The sequence below is a fragment of the Anastrepha obliqua genome, chromosome 2 (genome assembly GCF_027943255.1).
Source record: "Anastrepha obliqua isolate idAnaObli1 chromosome 2, idAnaObli1_1.0, whole genome shotgun sequence".
NCBI lineage: Eukaryota > Metazoa > Arthropoda > Insecta > Diptera > Tephritidae > Anastrepha > Anastrepha obliqua.
This window is the reverse complement of record NC_072893.1, coordinates 16,007,336-16,027,313: the sequence shown is the minus strand read 5'-3', so window position 1 is coordinate 16,027,313 and position 19,978 is coordinate 16,007,336. Positions and strand designations below refer to the sequence as shown.

At 37.1% G+C, this 19,978-nt stretch overlaps 1 protein-coding gene across 1 annotated transcript in view; it reads left to right on the top strand.

The window, feature by feature from the left end:
* LOC129237122 (neurotrimin) overlaps positions 1-14,230 on the top strand; it is a 63,076-nt gene extending 48,846 nt beyond the window's left edge. Inside the window, exons 6-10 of the mRNA XM_054871592.1 lie at positions 8,083-8,202; positions 8,801-8,971; positions 9,704-9,756; positions 11,538-11,756; positions 14,213-14,230. Of these exons, the coding sequence (XP_054727567.1) occupies positions 8,083-8,202; positions 8,801-8,971; positions 9,704-9,756; positions 11,538-11,756; positions 14,213-14,230 (581 nt within the window). The remainder of the gene's footprint in view (positions 1-8,082; positions 8,203-8,800; positions 8,972-9,703; positions 9,757-11,537; positions 11,757-14,212) is intronic.
* The last annotated feature ends 5,748 nt before the right edge of the window (positions 14,231-19,978 follow it).

Sequence of the window (19,978 nt, the reverse complement as noted above, 5' to 3'; positions counted from 1 at the left end):
CTGGTCTCTCCATCTACACTCTGCAATTCGAAGGTATTTTAGTGAAATTGCATTCTTGACCGCACCTAGTGGAGTGAGTACTGGTACTGCAAGAGCGCTATTCATGGCAGATCCCCCTCTTGCCAGTTCATCAGCTTTTTCGTTACCTTCTATGTTCCGGTGTCCCGGGACCCAAATTAAGGTTACGCTATGGTTTTCACTCAAGTTGGTGAGGCTATTCCTACTTTGCTCCACCACTTTAGAGGTTGTTATAGTCGCATCCAGCGCCTGGATTGCAGCTTGGCTATCCGAGAGAATAGCGATATTGCCCTTAAAAGAGAAATCTGCGATTAGTAACCTACAGGCTTCCCCAATTGCTAGTACTTCCGCTTGGAAGACGCTACTGGTATTAGGGAGACGCACAGATTTTTCAATTCCAAGTCTCTGAGAATATATACCAGCTCCGACACCACAATCCATTTTACTGCCATCTGTATAGACTGTGGTATCGAAGTTGTTTAGAGAGAATCCCTTATTCCATTCTTTTTTAGATGGAAATAGTGTGGCAAAATTCCTATTGAACGTTGCCATCGGGACGATGTAGTCAGTCCTCACCGAGGTTAACTGAGTTTGTCGCAATAATAGACTAGCGTGACCATAAGTTTTTTCTTTCCAGCGACCCGCTTCATTTAACCTAAATGCACTCATGGTTGCCGTCTTCTTTATATGTAGGTCTATTGGAATAACGTGTGTCAGTGCATTGAGAGCCTCTCTAGGACATGATCTGATTGCACCGACCGTTATTGCACAGGCTGATCTTTGTATTCTGCCGAGTAATTTGGTATTGTACTCTCTCTCTAGAGCTTTCCACCAAACTACCGAGCCATACGTTAAAATTGGTCGTATAACCGCCTTATACAGCCATAATGTGTGCTTAGGTTGAAGACCCCATCTTCTTCCAAGCATACGTTTGCAGGCATATAAAGCAATTTCTGCTTTCCTTACCCGTTCTTTGACGTTTAACTTCCAGCTAAGTTTGGAGTCCAGAATTACTCCTAAGTACTTTGCGCTGGTTGATAGTGACAGAGTTTGTCCGTTGATATTTGGTAGGGTGAAAGTTGGTACCTTGTATCTGGTGGTAAAAAGCATAAGTTCTGTTTTACGCGGGTTTAAACTTAGCCCACATCCTGTGGCCCAAGAGTTAAGCTCGCCTAACGCCCTTTGGATGATCCCACTGATCGTATTTGGACACAGTCCTGACACCATTAGCACCACATCATCAGCGTACGCCACCACTTTTACCCCACCTCCGTCAAGTTTTATTAAGATTTTGCTGATCACACATAGCCAAAGAAGTGGAGATAATACTCCTCCTTGTGGAGTGCCCCCGTGGACCTTCTTGGTTATGTTGATATTACCCATATTAGCTTTGATGATCCTGGTTTCTAGCATGGAGATGACCCAGTTACTAACGCAACTGTCCACCTCCAGGTCTATCAACGCCCGTTGGATGGCATCTGTGCTAACATGTTAAAGGCGCCTTCGATATCCAAGAACGCCGCCATGGTATAATGTTTGCTCTCTAGAGAGCCCTCTATAGTTCGGATTACCTCGTGAAGTGCTGTCTCCGTAGATTTGCCTTTAAGGTATGCGTGTTGTGCAGTTGATATACCAGAGCTCTCCAAAGAGCTTCTGAGGTGCATATCCAAAAGTCTTTCAAAGGTTTTTAACAGGAAGGACGAAAGACTGATTGGCCTGAAGTCCTTCGCTGATTCATGTCCTCTTCTACCTACTTTTGGTATGAAGACGACCTTGACTAGTTTCCAGCTATCTGGAATATGACCTAAGTTTAAACACGCTTTAAAAATTTCCTCTAGCCATGGTAGGATACAGTCCAAGGTTTCCTGTAGCATCTTTGGAATGATCCCATCTGGCCCCGGAGATTTAAAGGGTGAGAAAGATTTGATTGCCCATGCAACTTTTTCTTTGGTAATAATTTCATTTGCAAGATGCTGTGGATTATATTGGCTCCGCCTAATGTTTCCCCTCTCACTTTCGTAAGCGCTGCATCCCGGAAAGTGCGTGTTTAGCAGAAGCTCTAGCGATTCCTCTGCTGTAGCAGTCCAAGTTCCATCAGGTTTCTTGACCCAAGAAGCCATTGAGTGGTCTTTGGAAAGAACACGGCTGAGCCTAGCAGAATCCCTGGTGGATTCGATTGACGAGCAAAATTCCCTCCAGCTCTCTTTTTTGGCGGCCCTGATTGCCTTTTTGTACTGTCTCCGACTTTCTCTGTACAATTCCCAATTTCCCGTCGAGTAGCTGAGGTTAAACGTTGATCTAGATTTTTCCCTTAGTTTTAAGAGCTCACTGCTCCACCAAGGAGGGTGAGTTTTTTTGCTAAATTTTATGGGGCAGGACGTTTTGTAGGCCCTACTAAATGCCTTTCCCAGTGTTATGACCCTACTCTCAAGGTTTTCCGTGAGAGTGATTTGAGAGATAGGAGTCTCTCCTAACCTATTGTTTACTGCATTTTTGAACCTCTTCCAGTTGGTTCTTAAAGGATTTCGATACGGTAGGGGTGGATCTACCTTAAGATCCAAATCGTAGAGGATCCAACTGTGATCAGAAAATGACCTTTTATTGGATACCCTCCAATTATCTACCCTTACTGAGCTATTTTCAGACAGTAGAGTAACATCAATCACTTCCTCCCATCCTCTGAAGTACTCCGTACTGGGAAAGGTGAAAGTGGGAGTGTTACCCCTGTTACATACCGATAAGTTAGTATCAATAATAAAATTATATAAAGACTCACCTCGGTCGTTTGTCTCAGAGCTTCCCCACAGCGCATGCCTCGCGTTGGCGTCGCATCCGAGTAGCAGGGTTTTGTTTCTGGTTGCTTCAAGCACAAGCCCACAAGCCTCCTCGGGCGGTGCTGGCCGATCATGTGCCATATAGATGGATGCAAGTGTGATGCTGACACCGTCAGCAGCTTCCACCTCAACGGCTGTCACATCCTGTGAACTGTATGATGGGATTAAAAATATGTTTAAGTGTTTTTTGGCTACAATACATGATCTAGGGTTACCTTGAGTACGCTTATAGTACAGAGTGTAGTTTCTTCCAGGGAACCCCTTCACCTCGTTGCTCCGCACCCAGGGTTCCTGAATTAAGGCTATGTCAACGTTCTCCTCCCCTAGGAGAACGGTTAGGTTGTCCGTTGCAGTTTGTGAATGCTCCAGGTTAATTTGGACAACCTTTAAAACCATTTTTATTGGTTTGCTTCCGCAGGTTCGGCGTCATTTAACTGCATGCCAGTCAGCAGTTCGCTGGTGCCGTCAACCTCATCCTGCTCCTCCTCCGGATTCGCAGAACGGAATATCTTCAGCTGGGCCTTCCGTATGCCGAACCGAAGTTTATTTTCCACTTTTTGCAGTGGTTCAAGGCTCTCTTCTGTAATTTGAAGGAGGAACGACACGCTGTGCTTTTGCGGAGCCTCCGCTTTGATGATCGACCAGTCGGCCATCGGCACTGCGCGGTTGTGAGCCTGGAGATAGGGAATCAGCTGATTGGCTTCAAACTCCATGTTTGGTATCCAGATGCGAGCCCTCGGCCTTCGTGGTATCTCGCTAGCTAGAATGAGCTTGAGCCTCAAGCCATCCCAGCTGTTCTGAATTTCGCCAATCGCTTTTTTCAGGAAATGCAATGAGTACTGGTCATCACATTTGATTACCCGGCAACCGCGAACCACTTCCACCGAGTCGAAACCTGGCGATTGACCCTCCGGGTTCGCCATGACATGGTCGACGATTATGCGAGACAACCGTGCCTCAATCTCCGACCATTTTTCAAGCACAGGTTTGCCGCGGTTGGAAGTTTCGTCCACCAGTGCCATTTGAAGGTGGTCCCGTGCCACCTCACTGAACTGTTTGGTAAGTGTGGGGACAACCGCACCCTGATCTGAGATCTTGTGCTTCTTTGCTGCCCTTTTGTTTTCGTCTTGCGAACGGTTACGTTTCTTGGCCTCTGTCTTTCGGGCGGTTTGGAATGCCAGATATTCGTCCACCACCTTTTGACACCTTGCCTTGTCAGCCTCATCTTTGGGATGAGCTTTACCTTCGGTCTCGTTCTTACGAATCCTGCCAAGGATAGCGAGAGACCTCTGGTAGAGCTTGTACCTTGATGGGCCTTTATTGGCACGCTTTTGCCCCATGGCTTTAGCGGATGTTGTCGGTTTATTTATTGTTGTTGGCGTGCTGTGGCCCACAGCTTTACCCTCAACTGCTTCCTGGCTGGAGGCCAGGAGCTCATCCTCCGTGGAAGATCCGATCCCCAGTTTGTCATGGGTGACCGATTGCTTGTCCTGTAGCTTAGTTTGTGTGTCCGTTTGTTTGTCTTGTGCTGTCAGTGCGTCCGTTTGTCTTTCCGTCACTTTGTCCGTCTGTTTCTCGCCGCTATCCGATTTTGGTTTTTTTGTTGGTTTCATTATTCTGGTTCGTACGGTCACCTGCCCCGCCTAAGGGGCTGCGCATGTCGCCATGCGCGGTGACCAAGGAGGAATTAGGGGAAATAACCGGTCGACCATGGCAGCGCCCCATACCATGGCAAGGCCACCGTTACAACCTGAGGCGGCCTGATATCAGGAGGGCTCCGTTCAAAGACAGCCTTGTTTAATCCCCCGGCTGCCAAACCCACCCAATAGGCACGGGTCGCATCACACCTTGGGTTGAGGGAGTTTTTTTAACGAAGTTTACGTCTTCGGCCTGTGTGGTTCGCGGGAGACCTACTCTCCTACCTTCCATATCTGGGAGGTGTTCCCCTATCCACCACCTGGGGACGCGCCCTCTAGGGATAACAGGCTCCCCCAAGGGGCACTGTCTGGTTCAGTAGTTCTAGTTTTGTGCGATCCTGGATCTTGTCAGTATGGTTGAAGAGATGTCTAGTGAGTTGCCAGAGATGTAGATTAGCCTCCAATAAGTGTCATGCAGAGGTGGTTTCTGCTATAACAGCCTAGCGAGAATTGGTGCTGAGCATTTTACTGTGCTCCTTAACCGGAAGATAGGAGATGTTGCTGGAGGTTGTGGAGATGTGCCAGGAAGTTGTGGAGATGTTTCAGTGGAGCAATCAGAAGGCATCCTTTGGTTTATTATACGTTGGTATGTTCTTGTTGTTGGTGTTGTTGTTGATGCTGTATAAATATTATCCATACATGTGCGGGGAATGTTGATGAAGTGACAGTACTTGGCCGTATATAAATCCGGGTCGTTCCAGTTACGTCGAACCGACTCTCATGGGAACGATCTACATGGGTGTATTATATATTGGTTTCTCTCGAGTTAGTAGCTCAAACAATTTATGTGTGTCAAAATAATGTGACAAAAAGAATTCGTTAAAAAAGCTATTACTATAGAGTACAAAAAGGAAATCGTGGAAGATTCCAGGGGTGTAAATCTTCTGTCAAGAAGAGATGATGGATCTCCGTATGGCCCGTAAATGGCGAGCAGACTACGATTACCTGTGTCAACTGGTGAACTAAGGAAATGAGAACAAACGCAGACTTGAATGAGGTCGGCAGCCGTTTTTCTGATTTGGAAAATTGCAGCTGGGAATGGATTACAGGATTGGTTGTGCGCAAGGCTGATATTCAACAATTTGCCTTTGAAACAGCAATTGAGTTTGATATATCCACAGAAGAATTTAAAGCATCGTCACACTGGTTGGACAACTTCCTTAAACGATATGAACTGTCTCTAAGGAGATCAACAACATTGTTTAAGCAGGAAGACAAAGAAGTTGTTAAGCATGCACTTGCGTTTAAGCTTTTTGTTGATGTTATCGATTTTTCTAAATACCAACTCGCCAACATGATTGCTATGGATGAGACCGCGGTATTGCTAGTCCAAAGAGCTCAAACAACAGTCCACCACAAGGCTTCTTCGTCAATTTACGATCCTTCTACCGGTTACGATTGTACCTGTATTTTGGCGATTCGTCCAGATAGCAAGAAAGTATCGTCATTTTTTAATTACTAAAGGTGAAAAAGAACAGGTTCAACGTGTTTCATGAATTTATGTCATTGAAAGTGGAAAAACCTAGTGCACCCAAGCAGTTATAAGAAAGTGGGCTGGTTTTATGCTACCACCGCTGTAGAATAAAAATTTACTAGCATGGGATTCAGCCATTCGCCTCTGGAGATAATTTACTGTAGGACATAGTAGCATCTTGAAGCAGATCTCCCTTTCCTTCTCTATTCTTCGCACTGATCTCTCTTTGTTTTGAGGGTTGTGCTAGGGCTATCTTTCCGAGCAGGCAAGACTGGAAGGAGGGGAGAGTCGGCACGGATACAGGTACCTCTGTTTTCACTTACGGATCTAAAATGGAATCTGGAGTGGGAGCGAGGGTTTTCTCTAAATCAGCCAGCATTTCGGTCTCCTTTAAACTGCCGGAAACGAGTAGCTTTTTTCAAGCAGAGGTCTTCGCGATCCTGCCGGCATGCAAAATGCTTCAAGATCGCTGTTGGAGAAATTAATATTTTTTCCGATAGCCAAGCTGCGATCAAGGCACTGTCGTCGCCGTATTGCAGCTCTCTTCTGGTGAACTCTTGTAAGGAGGAACTCAAACATCTCGATCGAGCAGGAAACATCTCCCTTATCTGAATTTCTGGGCACAGGAATATAAAGGGAAATGAAATTGCCGACGAACTTGCCAGGAAGGGGTTGGCAGAACTGGTTCCAGCTGTCCCTATGTTGTTGTAGCAACATAAACATTTCCCATACATATATGGGGAACGCTGCTGAAGAGACAGTCCTTGGCCGGATATAAATCCGGGTCGTTCCGGTAACGTAGAACCGACCATTGCAGACATCGGTGTCCCTTTGTCCGTTGTTAAGGGGAAACTACACAATTTCTTTCTAAGAGACTAAGAGGAGGTCTGTCTCATCGTGCGCTATTTCGAAAACAATATGGCCTCAATATGATAGCAACAGAACGCTTAAGGTGATGGGAATCCCCCGCCCTTCAATTTCCAAACTCATTGCGGTGTTCACTGGTTACTGGGTGATCGGTACTCATGCGGAGAAGCTTGGAATTCAGTGCAACCCCTATTGCAGAAGCTGTGGGATCCTACAGAGAAAGAGGCTGTTGAGCACTTTCTCTGCAAATGTCCGGCTCTGGCGGCTAGGCGGTTGAGATTCCTTAGCATGCCCTGTGGGGATGACTTGAAGAAATTCTCCAGCCTAGATCCCTTTTCTCTCCGCCACTACATCAACAGCACTGGTTGGCTGTAGACGGTTTTTTCTTCCCAATAATTATTCTTTGCACAGATAATGGTCCACATTATGGTATCAAAACGGCACGGAAGTGCTACTTGAAGTGTGCCTGTGGCACTTTTGCCATTTTATCTACCTGCCTATGGGATTCAGCCAGTACTCACCGCACTAAAGACATGAAAAACTTTCTTGCTGAGAGGAAGATTGATCAAATAATGATTCCGGCAGGAATGACTAGTTACCTCCAGACACTTCAAAGATCATTTGTGGATGGAAATCAATGAATATAGTGAAAACAGAATGGTGAGAAATCATCGAGGTAATTTTGTAACAGAAGAAGTTGTGTGGGTAAAAAATTCATTGGACAAAATAACTGACAGAGATGTTTCCTATGCACCGGTTACTCAGGCAAGAAGTATTCATTTAAAGGTAGCTAAATCGCAAGGCATGAGAGATCCCGACCAATGGTTCAATAGGAAATGGATTTGGAAGAAAATCAGAAAATAATTCCGAATTTAATTTATGACGATGTTCTAGAAGAAGTAAAGTAGACTGTAATTGAATAAATTTAAATTTCTGTATTCTGTGTAAAATAAATATTAAATAAAAATATTTAGATATACTTTTATTTTTGCCCTCCCCCGAAAATAAGCCCAGCGCATATTTTGATGCAAAAAACGAAAGTAAGACAGTGTCTTATTTTCGGAAAAAGACGGTAGATCTAAAAAAATTTTAATTTTAAATCTATCACTTTTTACTTTTTTAAACATATATTTTAAAAAACTTTAGATTTAAAGAATATTTTTACACTCCTTCTTTCTGTTCTCATTTCCAGTTCATCCATTGGTACAAGTTCCAAATCAATTGGTTGGTGCGCCCGTTTTAACCGATGTCACATTGGTCTGCAATGTGGAAGCATCACCGAAAGCTATCAACTACTGGCAACGAGAAAATGGTAAGCAAGCAATACAAAATAGCAAACAAACAGAACGAAAAAAAACTTCAGCAAAGCTTAAGGTTTTACAACCCAAATTCCAAATAACAAAAGCAGTAAAAATAGAAAGAAAATCACAATCACCAAATAAACTTGAGGATTGAGAAAAAGTGCAACATGCAATCTGCCAACTTGACGCTACAAACAATTTGCAGCTTATTGACTTCGTGCCATCGAATAAATGAAGTTGCAACGTGCAATTTTCGGCACTCCAGCAGTTGAATGAGTGAGTGACTGACTGCTTTCATGAACTGACCAACTCGACTCTTCACTTGTCACACCACTGGCCCCCACTGCTGAGTGTCATGTCATTTTCTACGTGACACTTCATCGTCACTCTAAAACGAGCTGAAAATGTCTAACTCATTCAACTGACGTGCAGCAACGTTGTTGGGGCGACTTTTTTCGCTTTTGTTCTCTGCACTACTTGGATGGGTTCTACTACTTTTTATTAAATTTTTCTTTTATCTGCAGCATTAGTTTTGCTTTGACCAACACATTTTTTCTTGGATTTGTCAGGATTTCAAAATTTCTCTTTGTATTTAATTTTATTTCTCAGGTGAAATGATTATTGCTGGCGATCGGTATGTCCTCACCGAAAAGGAAAACAATATGTACGCCATTGAGATGATTTTGCATATCAGGCGCTTACAGACCAGTGATTTTGGTGGTTACAAATGCATCTCGAAGAATAGTATTGGCGACACGGAAGGAACGATACGATTGTATGGTGAGTGTATAGGAGATAAATTAAAATTGTCTATTGAAGTAGAGAATACTTTTGGGGATAGAGTGACAATAAAATACTTACAAAAATAATTTAAGAGGTTAGGGGTAGTCAGAGGCCCGAAAATATGATGATTTTCAATCTTTTTTTTATTTTTGCTAGTCAGTTGCTTAATTTTACAAAAATAATGATAGTGATAGTGGAAATTCATCTAAAACCAATCGGACAAGAGAAATTAGTTTTATTAATAGCAAATCTTGTGCCTGATGGAAGATTTTTTTTTCGAAATTAACGATATGGCGGCGTCAGGAAATGTTTTTCAGATTTTCGAGAAAAAACCAGACAATTAATTGTTTAAAAAAATCGAAATTTTGAAAGAAAAATCGCACCAGTTTTTTATGTTTTTCAACAGCAGTATACATTTTATTGAAATTTACTAAGCGGTTTTTAAGTTACACTGATCATCAGTTCAAAAAACATAGTTTTGAGAAAAACGCATTTAAAGTTTTGCTATCTGCTCCGGAGCGCCCTAGTGCCCTTTGTTAAAATTGTCACACAATTTTTTTAAGATATCATACTTTAAGAAAATGTAAAAAAATCCAATTTTTTTAAATTCTGACTACCACACACCACTTAATAGGGATTTTGTAAACGCATGACCTTTAACCTTTCATTTTCTCTTACCTGCCGTAAGATTCGAAGGTCTAATGGATACAATTGAAATTCTCTTTACAGAAATGGAGAGACCTGGAAAGAAAAATCAACGAGAAGATGATAACGAAGTTGCGGTAAGTGTTGAGTTCGAACAGAATCAATTTTTTTTTTTTGTTTAAGCATTGAGGACCTGCAGTGAACTATTGACGAGTTTGCACAATTTATTTATTTCTTATTTATTATATTATTTCTTTTTTATTGTTTTATAAAAATATAGTTCAATACGTACCATATAAAAAAATGAACAAATCTTCGTTAAAACGCCACATTTTTTATTCAGAATTTCTAGAAATATTTTGACGAGCATAACAACCCCGCGACCCCTAGTCACGACCCTGCACGACATCCCTCACTCAGGACCAAGCACACCCTGTTGAACATGACTATTGAAGGTGTTGGTAAAGGAGAAGTAATACCATCGAAGAACATGAGCGCATTGAGCCTGAAGCTCTCACTTACCCAGCTACCTAGAGATGATGGGTAGTTTTCCCAGCATCGTCCAGGCGGAAGTGTATATCATGTGTCTATGTACAGAAATCAACTTAGACAGGAACCTCCTGAATAAGCGAATTTCTATTTCAGGCAGCAGTCAGGCGACACTCAAAGCGTTGTCATCCTTTGAGGTTAAGTCCTCATTAGTACTTGAGTATATCAATAAATTAAATTTGCTGGGAAATGAGTCCCTGTACTGGGAAAGAAGTAGCGGATGCACTGGTTAGAGAGGCTAGAGGCTCGCTACTAATAGGACCAGAGTTCTTCCCTATCAAAGAAGGAGAGCGTTAGAAATGAAGCTAACATTAAACTTTGGGATTACGCTAGGCGAAATCCCTACTAAAGGGATATAATCAAATGAGAATTAGTTCACTCATAAAACTCTCTAAGAGCAAACTAATGATCCAATGACTTTTCTCGTTTCTGAGATCACTCCTCGTAGACTCCAGCACACCTTCTGCTCGAATGTGATGCCATAACGCTAGGAACTATGAGATATCTCGCCTGGAAGAAAGGCTTTCGTCAGGCTCAAAAGGCTTAGGTTTATAAAGAGAACTGGTTTTAGGTGAGGTACTGTGATGAGTAGAAGGTTCGATGGTGATACGATGACGAATTGTAAGCCCCATTTTCATTCACTCATTCAACCCTCCTATTCTCCGCGTTATTATCGGTCAACCACTCTCAGCAGTGAAATCCAGAAGAGAATCTCTCTAGCCAAAAAGTGCCACTTTGGCCTAAGTAGTAAAGTCCTCTCGCGACGAACTAAACTAACACTCTGTAAAAATCTGATCATGCCCGTCCTAACGTATGGCGCAGAAGATTTTTAGACCTTTGCGCGTTGGCGATGGCGAGTATCGTAGGCGTTGGAACAATGAGCTGTATGAGCATTACAACAACATAGACACAGCGAAGCAAATAAAGGTCTAGCGGCTGCGTTGGCTGGGTCATGTCGTCCGTATGGATACAAACGCTGCGGCTCAGAAAGTATTTGATGCAGTACCAGCTGGTGGTAACAGAGGAAGAAGAAGGCTTGGCCTCACTTGGTGTTTCCAACTGGCACCGGTTAGTACGAGAAAAAAATGATTGACGCACTTTGTTAAACTTGGTCAAAATCGCGTAAGCTGTTATCGCGCCAATCAAGAAGAACACTCTCTTTAAGCTAACCAAACAGTAATAAATTCATTTGATCTTCAATAAAATACATTTCTCAATATGGGCAAATCGTCAATAGACATTTTTATTAAATTTTTTTTTTTTTTAATTTTTTTTTTCCTCTCTGTATTACTTTTTTTGCTAACTCCATCACTTATTATACATCATCCATCCGCCTTAAAATTGTATTTTTTATACTCCTTTTCTATAGAAAAATGATGCCACACTCAAAGATAATCGCCACGAGGATGGCTCACGCAATCAAAACGGACGCCTCTACAAGGAGCGTGGCAGCGATGCGGACCTGCAAAGCGGAAGTCAAACGCTGAGTAGGCGGCAAAATACAATATATATGCTGGTGCTGACGCTGCTGGTGTCGCTTGCAGCGACTGTCACAAAAACAACAATAAAAACTGCAGCAGTTACAACGGTAAGAAGACAAAGTTCAGACAATTTATAGCTTCACCGAAGACAAGCGAATGCGAAGTAAACAAATAAAGAAATAAAATAAATAATAAAACCAAACAAACATAATAGGTATTATAAGTAATAGCGCGGCTCAATAAATAAATGTAATAAGATAAAAATTAATGACAAAAAATAAGTAATTAAAATATGCAATCAGATATTGGAATATAAAAATATTTAGCAGAAAGCAAAGAATGAATAACTGAGTTAAATGTTACCTCTCTAGCGAAATGTGTTTCTATGACAATGACTGTTGACTGTATTTTTTAGCAGCTGACATAGCTACGAGTTGCTTGGCGGCCTTTGAAGTTAAATAACCCAGCAAACTTTAAAGTGAAATATGAATAGTTTAGCTATGAAATAGAAGAAAAACCGAAATAAAAATATAAAATAATAACAAAATGCTTTGCAGAAGTATTTGTATTAGTGAAGGTATGAAATACTTGCGTATGTATGTTTAAGAAATGTATTAATGGTATATAAATGCTAAATAAAATATGAAAGAATAGTCAGCCAAACGCAGTATTACGAGCGATTTGTTAAATATTAAAAAGTATATATATGTCTGTATGATTTATAAGAAATGCTTATGAAGTAGAATCCACGCCTCCCCTGATATTGTAAATACTTTAAGTCTAGACAATGTACACTGTAAATATGTTCGCACGATTATCCTCAATGTACTAAACTGAGTTCGCAGTGCTCACAAATTTTACGTTATTGTTAAATAGGAAAAAATTTTAGTTTGAAAAGAGAAGCAAATTATTATTGAATACATCCGGTATGTATTTTACTCAATGCTCGTTCAGCTAAAAATTGCACCGGTATTTCATTAGGTTCCATTAATCTTTGATAGCGGCGACGCGTTCTAAGGTGGATATATCAAGGAATTAGCTACACTTGTGAAACAAAATTTGTTTTTCTTAATTGTGAAAAAAAATTTTTTTCTTAATTTTTTTCTCACTTTTTTTCTCGAAGAAAAACATTTTTTAATTTTTTTTATATATAAAATTTTTTCTTACTTGTTAAAATTTTTTTTTTTTTATTTTTTTTTTTCAAATTTTTTTTCTTAATTTTTTTATTCAATTTTTTTTACTAATTTTTTTCGAAAAAAAATTTTTTTTTTAGTTTTTCTTTAATTAAAAAAAAAACAACACAAAAATTTTTTTTCCTAATTTTTTTTCTTAATTGTGAAAAAAGTTTGTTTTCTTAATTTTTCTCAAATTTTTTTTTTTAATTTTTTTATTCAAAATTTTTTTTTCAATTTTTTTTCGAAGAATAAAAGTTTTTGTTTGAATTCTTTTTAAATTACAAAAAAAAAACACAACAAAAAAAATTTTTTCTTAATTTTTTTGTGAAAAAATTTTTCTTAATTGTTAAAAAAATTTTATTTTCTTAATTTTTTATCAAACTTTTTCTCTTCATTTTTTTATTCAAATTGTTTTTCACAGTTTTTTTTGCGAAGAAAAAAAATTTTGCTTGAATTTTCTTTTAATTTAAAAAAAAAATGTTTCTCAATTTTTTTGTGAAAAAAATATTTTTCTTCATTGTGAAAAAAATTTTTTTTTAAATTTTTTCTCAATTTTTTTCTTAATTTTTTTCTTAATTTTTTTATTCAAATTTTCCTTCTAAATTTTTTTTTTTTTTTTTTGGAAAAAAATTTTCTTTAATTTATTTTTTAAATTAAAAAACAAAAAATTAAAAGGAGAACAGCAAAAAATTTTTTTTCTTAATTTTTTGGTGAAAATTTTTTTTTTTAAACTGTTTTTTCTAATTTTTTTATTAAAATTTTTTTTTCTCAATTTGTTTTCGAAGAAAAAAAATGTTTTTTCGATTTTTTCTTATTTAAAAAAAAAGAGGAAAAAACTGTTTTTCTTAATTTTTTTTTGTGAAAAAACAATTTTTTCTTAATTGTGAAAAACTTTTTGTTTCTAAATTTTTCTCAAATTTTTAATTTTTTTATTCAATTTTTTTTTTTGTGATTTTTTTTTTTTCAAAGAAAAAAATTTTTTTTGAATTTATTTAAATTAATAAAGAAAAACAATTTGTTTTTCTTAATTTTTTTGTGGAAACATTTTTTTTTTTCTTAATTGTGAAAAGATTTTTTTTTTAACTCTTTTGAAATTTTTTTCTTAATTTTTTTTCTAAATTTTGTTTTTTTCAAACAAAAATATTTGTTTTTAATGTTTTTAAAATAAAAAATAAAAAAAAGTTAAAAAAAATAAAATTTAAATTGAAATTAAAAAAAAAAAAAAATTTCTTTTCTACGTTTTTTTCACCAAAGAAAAAGTTTTTTCTTTTTAATTTTTTCGCATTTTCTGAAAATATAATATTTCAAAAAACGCTTTACGAAAATCAGACCAGAGCAGAAAATATGCTTCTATACCTATATATATGACTTTCACGTATCTCTTCCAGGTGTCTCGCACGGCCTAAGAAAACCTTGAAAGCATTTCTCTCAAATCATCATTTTCAAGTGGTTTTTTGGATTTTGGCTCATGTGGATAGCGCCATTCAGCCACATTCACGCTCAAACAAGGACAGTTGTACCAACATTATACCAAAAAAAAATTAAACATTCTCGTATGTGTAATGCGCGCTATTTAAATGAGCAATTCCCAATATTTTCTGACAGAATGTATATTAAAACCTCAGGATTCCTTTGTATAGATACATAAGATTGGCATTATTTACATTATTATTTCCGGATACCTTTTCCTCAATTTTTTTTCTTTGCGCTAGATCTGAGAAATATGACACTGGCTATTTCTTCAATCGCTAAGAACACAAAAACGTGGTTTATATTTTGAGCAATTTGTCCTTGCACTTTATCATAATGCAATAAAATAGGCATGCAATGGCAATGGTAATGGTTGTACGGGTTAGGCTAAGGTCTTTATGCACCGCGACCAGATTGATCTATTGTGTACCTCTAATTACTTAATTATAACTATTTAGTATACCGAGGAATCGAACCAGCTCCTTAGGAGGGAGCAATTATAGGTCTTCCTCCTCTAGTAGGTATGAGCCCAGGATTCTGTGTCTTCTGTAGCCTAATGCGTCGCAGTTGGTGATTAAGTTTTCCATAGACTTTTCTTCATCACAGCAGAACCTGCATAATCTTGTACTAGATAATTCTATTGTGTTAAAGTGTTTATCACAGGCAAAGTGACCTGTAAGTGCTCCGCAGAGTAATTTGAGTCCCTTTTTATCTAGAGTTAGAGCCGATTTTTTTCTGTTGGCATTGAAGTTCAAAAACTTTTTGGAGTGAATAAGGCCGCTTGTGCCATTCCAGTGTTCCGTGATTTTATTTTGGATCCATTTTTTTGGTTTCTTGTTTTTTATTATTTTTGTTAAAGCTGGAAAATGGGGTTGGCCCAATAAATAGCCCTTCTGCCTCTTTTTTGGCACAAAAGTCTGCCTTCTCGTTTCTTTCGTGTCCCTCATGTCGTGGTACCCAAATTAGTTAGACTGAGTGGCTATGAGTGGCCACTTTGTTGAGTGCATTGTCACACTTTATTAGGACTTTTCATGCAATACATAGTTTTCTGGTTTCTCATGAAGCTTGCGAAAACTTGTGGCACGCAAATTACAGTATACCATTAAGCAGTTACCTTCTAATTGGCTTTTAGAGGAATAACAACTATAAGTGGCAACTCTGAGATGGGCATAATTAATTTAACGCTGACTTTTGTTGCCTCACTGTAGTAGGTGGACCAACACTTTCTGGATTCGATATTATCGGCTTTTGCTTAGCTACTGGGTCATACTTGATGGAGTAAGCTTCAAAGATTAAAAATAAAATGAAAGTGAAATGAAATAACACCCTTATTAAATTTTAAGGGCCGATGTTGAATGTGAACCACGCCTAAACGTCAACGACACCGTTGGACTTCTTTCTTTGGGGTTATTTGAAAGAAAAGGTGTACGTCGATAAGCCAGCAACAATTCAAGAGCTAAAGGATGAGATAATTCGGCACATTAACGGCATAGAACCTCAATTATGCCTGAGCATCATCGAAAATTTGGACCATCGGATGGAGCTGTGCCGCCGAGGCCGCGGCGACCATTGAGCCGATATTTTGTTGCGTGCGTAATTAAGCCATACTATTATTATCATAATAAAGAGAAATGGCAATAATTTCCTAAAAAACTTATATTTTTTTCAAAATCAACACCGGCCCTTGAAACTTAACCACCCTTTATAAGGCAAAAACAAACACCTTTCTCCTTATGCGTAGCAGTTAGAATACGAAAAACCCCATCTTTCGGAATTTGTTTATGTACCCAAGATGGTCACTAAGCATTGACAATTCAGATCGATTCCTCAGCATTAATTTACTGGGTCAGTCCAGTCTACTTTTTTGCCTTCACCAGAGCTATGCTTATGATATTAGTCGATGATTTTTGAGCGACCATCAAGAGATTCGGCTTCCAGAGAAAATTATTCAATTTGCAAGATCCCAAGCGTTAGCATTACTCCCATAAGCTATATATGATAGATCCATTAACTTAAGAATCCTTCATATTCATAAACATTGGTAAGCCAAATATTTTGCTGTGAAGTTAGTGGAAATTCTACCGATTCTTTCTCAGTGGCTATGCATTTTTTCATCTCTAAGAGGAGGCAGGATTTCAATATCTAGGCTTAAATTATTTTATTTCTTCTTCGATATTTCTTCTCAAGACCACTCAGGCTGAAAATACGCGAGGCTCATTTTAAGCTCTTAGAGAGCATAAAGAATGAAGGAAACCTAATTAATACCTATTTATGTATTGCAAATTTTCAGGTGCATTGATTGTATTTATTTTGATTTTGATTTTAATTATTTATAGCCTCAGAATCTTGTAGAGAATCTCGATTAAACCGGTTAACTCTAGAGCAAATATTTCATCAAAAGCACAGAATGAAATTTTTTCCCAGAACTCCAACTGCATACCAAGCACACATTGTTAAATGCTGCATAGACACACATATAAATGAGTTGAAATTAAATTCTGTACACAACTACAACAAATTTTTGAGTTAATGTAGAAAATTTATGTGTTGCAAAATAAATTCGATATTTAATCAAAAGCCAGCAGCAACAAATTATCGCTAAGGCATGCATACAAATATTATAATCTAGAAATATATATTGTAAAAATACACCTTCACCAATACTCTTACATGCAAACGAGTATATGAACAAATCAACAAAATGCTACAAAATGTGCCAAATAATAAATAAATTCAATTGAGAATTCTAGTTCGCCGACGAATTGTGTATGACCGTGGCTGATTTACGTATGTACAAAAATATTTTTGGTGTTACGTGAGCGAAAATTTATTTCAGTAAATAGCACAGCTTCCATAAAACCTGAAAACAAATTAATTTGAAAATGAAAAACATAACACAGATGTTAATGAATAATTACAATTATTTTTTTGTTGAAATATTTTATAAAATAATGAATAATGAACGGTTTTCCGCAAAAGCTGGCCAAAAGTCGTGAATTTAGAAGATTCTTGCAAAATTTAAAAATTTTGTGATTTTGAAGTCGCTGATTGCAAAATTAAACTTTTTTCAAAATCATACGTAAGTTTAAAAATGGCGGAGGAATTTTCTGAAAAGTGCATTGCTTCGGCTGAAAATTGTTTTAAATAGATACATTTTCGAGGTTGCTGATTTGAAAAAGGGCACTCACGAAGCAAAAATTCAAAATAAAGGTTACACATTATTTCACAATTTTTTTAATTTTTTTTTTAATAAAATTAAATTTTTTTTAATTCAAAATAGAAGGTGCAAAGTATTTTTCGCAAATTTTTTCTAAAAATAAAATTAAAATTTTTTCTAATTCAAACTAAAATTTTTTCGCAATTTTTTTTTTAATTTTTTCTAAAAATGCATCGCTTGGGCGGAAAATTATTTTAATATATTAATATTTTCGATGTTGCTGATTTCAAAAAATTGCCAAGAACTAAAGAACCCAGATGGCGAATACAAAATGACAAAGAAACAAGTTTTTTTTGTTTTCTGTTTTTTTTTTAATGAAAACTACATCAATTGGGATGCTTGAATTTATGAAATTAGTCTTGTATTTTTCTAAGTGGTTGGTTTCCAAACTGCACTCAAGATTCAAAAATTAAAAATAGAGTTCAGTTTTTTAATTATTAACTTTCGAAATTGCACATTTTCACAATACACCAAAGAAGCAAAACCCAAGCCTGCAAACGACCCCTCTAGTCTATGGCGGAACATATCTTGGATAGAAAATTTTTCGAACTCAGTTTTCGAAATGGGCGAACGCTTTTTTTTCTTTTTTGTTGCAGGTTTTTGAGTATTTTTTTTTTTTGCCTTCGGTTTTCGGTGAAAAATTCATATTTTCGATACAAAGTTTCTTGAACTCAATTTTGTTTTGTTTTTTATTTTTTGGTTCTTGTTTTTTGTTTTCTGCTTTTTGTTTTTTTTTCTTTCTGTGAAAAATTCGTATCTTCGATAGACAATTTTTCGAACTCAAATTTCGAAATGTCGGAAAACTTTTTTGTTTTTTTGTTGTTGTTGTTTTTAAGTGGTTTGTTTTGTCTTCGGTCTTTTATGATAAATTCATATCTTCGATAGAAAATTTCTCGAACTAAATTTTCGAAATAGTGGAACCCGTTTATATTTTATTTTTTGCTTTTTGTTTTTTTTTTGTTTTTCTGTGAAAAATTCATATCTTCGATAGACAATTTTTCGAACTCAAATTTGGAAATGTCGGAACACTGTTTTGTTTTTCTTGCCGTTCTTTTTAAGCGTTTTTTTTTGCCTTCGGTTTTTGTGAAAAATTCATATCTTCGATAGAAAATTTTTCGAACTTAAATTTCGAAATGGTGGACCCCGTTTTTTTTATTTTTTGCTTGTTTTTTTGGTTCTGTTCGTAGTTGTTTTGTGTGAAAAATGTATATCTTCGATAGAAAACTCAACTCGAACTCAATTTTCGAAATGATAAAACACATTTTGTTTGTTGCTTTGCCTTTTTTGTGTGAAAAACTCATATCTTCGATAGAAAATTTTTCCAAATGGGTGAACACTTTCTGCTGTTTTCTTATCTTCTTTTCTTCGATAGAAAATTTTTCGAACTCAATTTTGGAAATAACGGTACACTTTTTGTTTGTTGCTTTGTTTTGAGTGCAAAGCTCTTATTTTCGATAGAAAATTTTTCGAGCTCAATTTTCGAAATTGCGAAAAACTTCTTCTTTATTTTTTGTTGCTTGTTTTTTTTGTTGTTTTGTTTTTCTTTTTTGGGAAAAATTCATATCTTCGATAGAAAATTTTTTGAACCCTATTTTCGAAATGGCGGAACAAATTTAGTTCGTTTTTTTGTAATTTTTCGTTTATTGCTGTTTTTTTTGTTGTTCGATAGAAAATTTTTCGCGATTAATTTTCGAAATAGCGGAATAAAGTTCGGTCGTTTTTTTTCTAAATCTTTATTTGTTGCTGTTTTTCTTTGTTGTTCGATAAAAAAATTTTCGAACTCAGTTTTCGAAAAGACGGAACACTTTTCGTTCGTTGCTTTGTCTTGTGTGAAAAACTCATATTTTCGAACTCAATTCTCCAAATGATGGATGTTTTTTTTTTGTTTTTTTTTAATTTTTTGTAAAAAATTCATATATTCGATAGAAAATTTCTCGAACTTACTTTTCGCTTATTTTCTGCTTTTTTCTTATCTTCTTTTCTGCGATGGAAAATTTTTCGAATTCAATTTTCGAAATAGCGGAACCCTCCTTTATTTGTTTTTTTTTTTGTACACCTTCAATGTGTAAACATATTACCAACTGATGCTGAGTTCTTGCTTAAATCTAATAAGCCCTTCTACTTTGGTTCGCGCTCGACCATTCGATGTAATTCTATTCGTCGCCTCTTCTCCTGTTCTGGGTAATATTGCTTTCTCTATTAGTGCTAATGATATTGAGAGGCGCTCATATACCCACTAAAGAAAAGTTCTCTCTACTGGACACGATGTTGAACTCAAACTCTTCAACTCATCTCTCTGCCTTGTATAGTTCGCATAAGGAAAATAAGATAAACACTATTCATCATTAAACTAGGCTATCTGTGTTTTATGAAATTGTGTCTCTTGGAGCTGAAAATTTTCACATTTTTGCTTCAAGCTCTGCACGAAATAATTTCCAACTGAAGAAAACAACTGAACTCTACACGC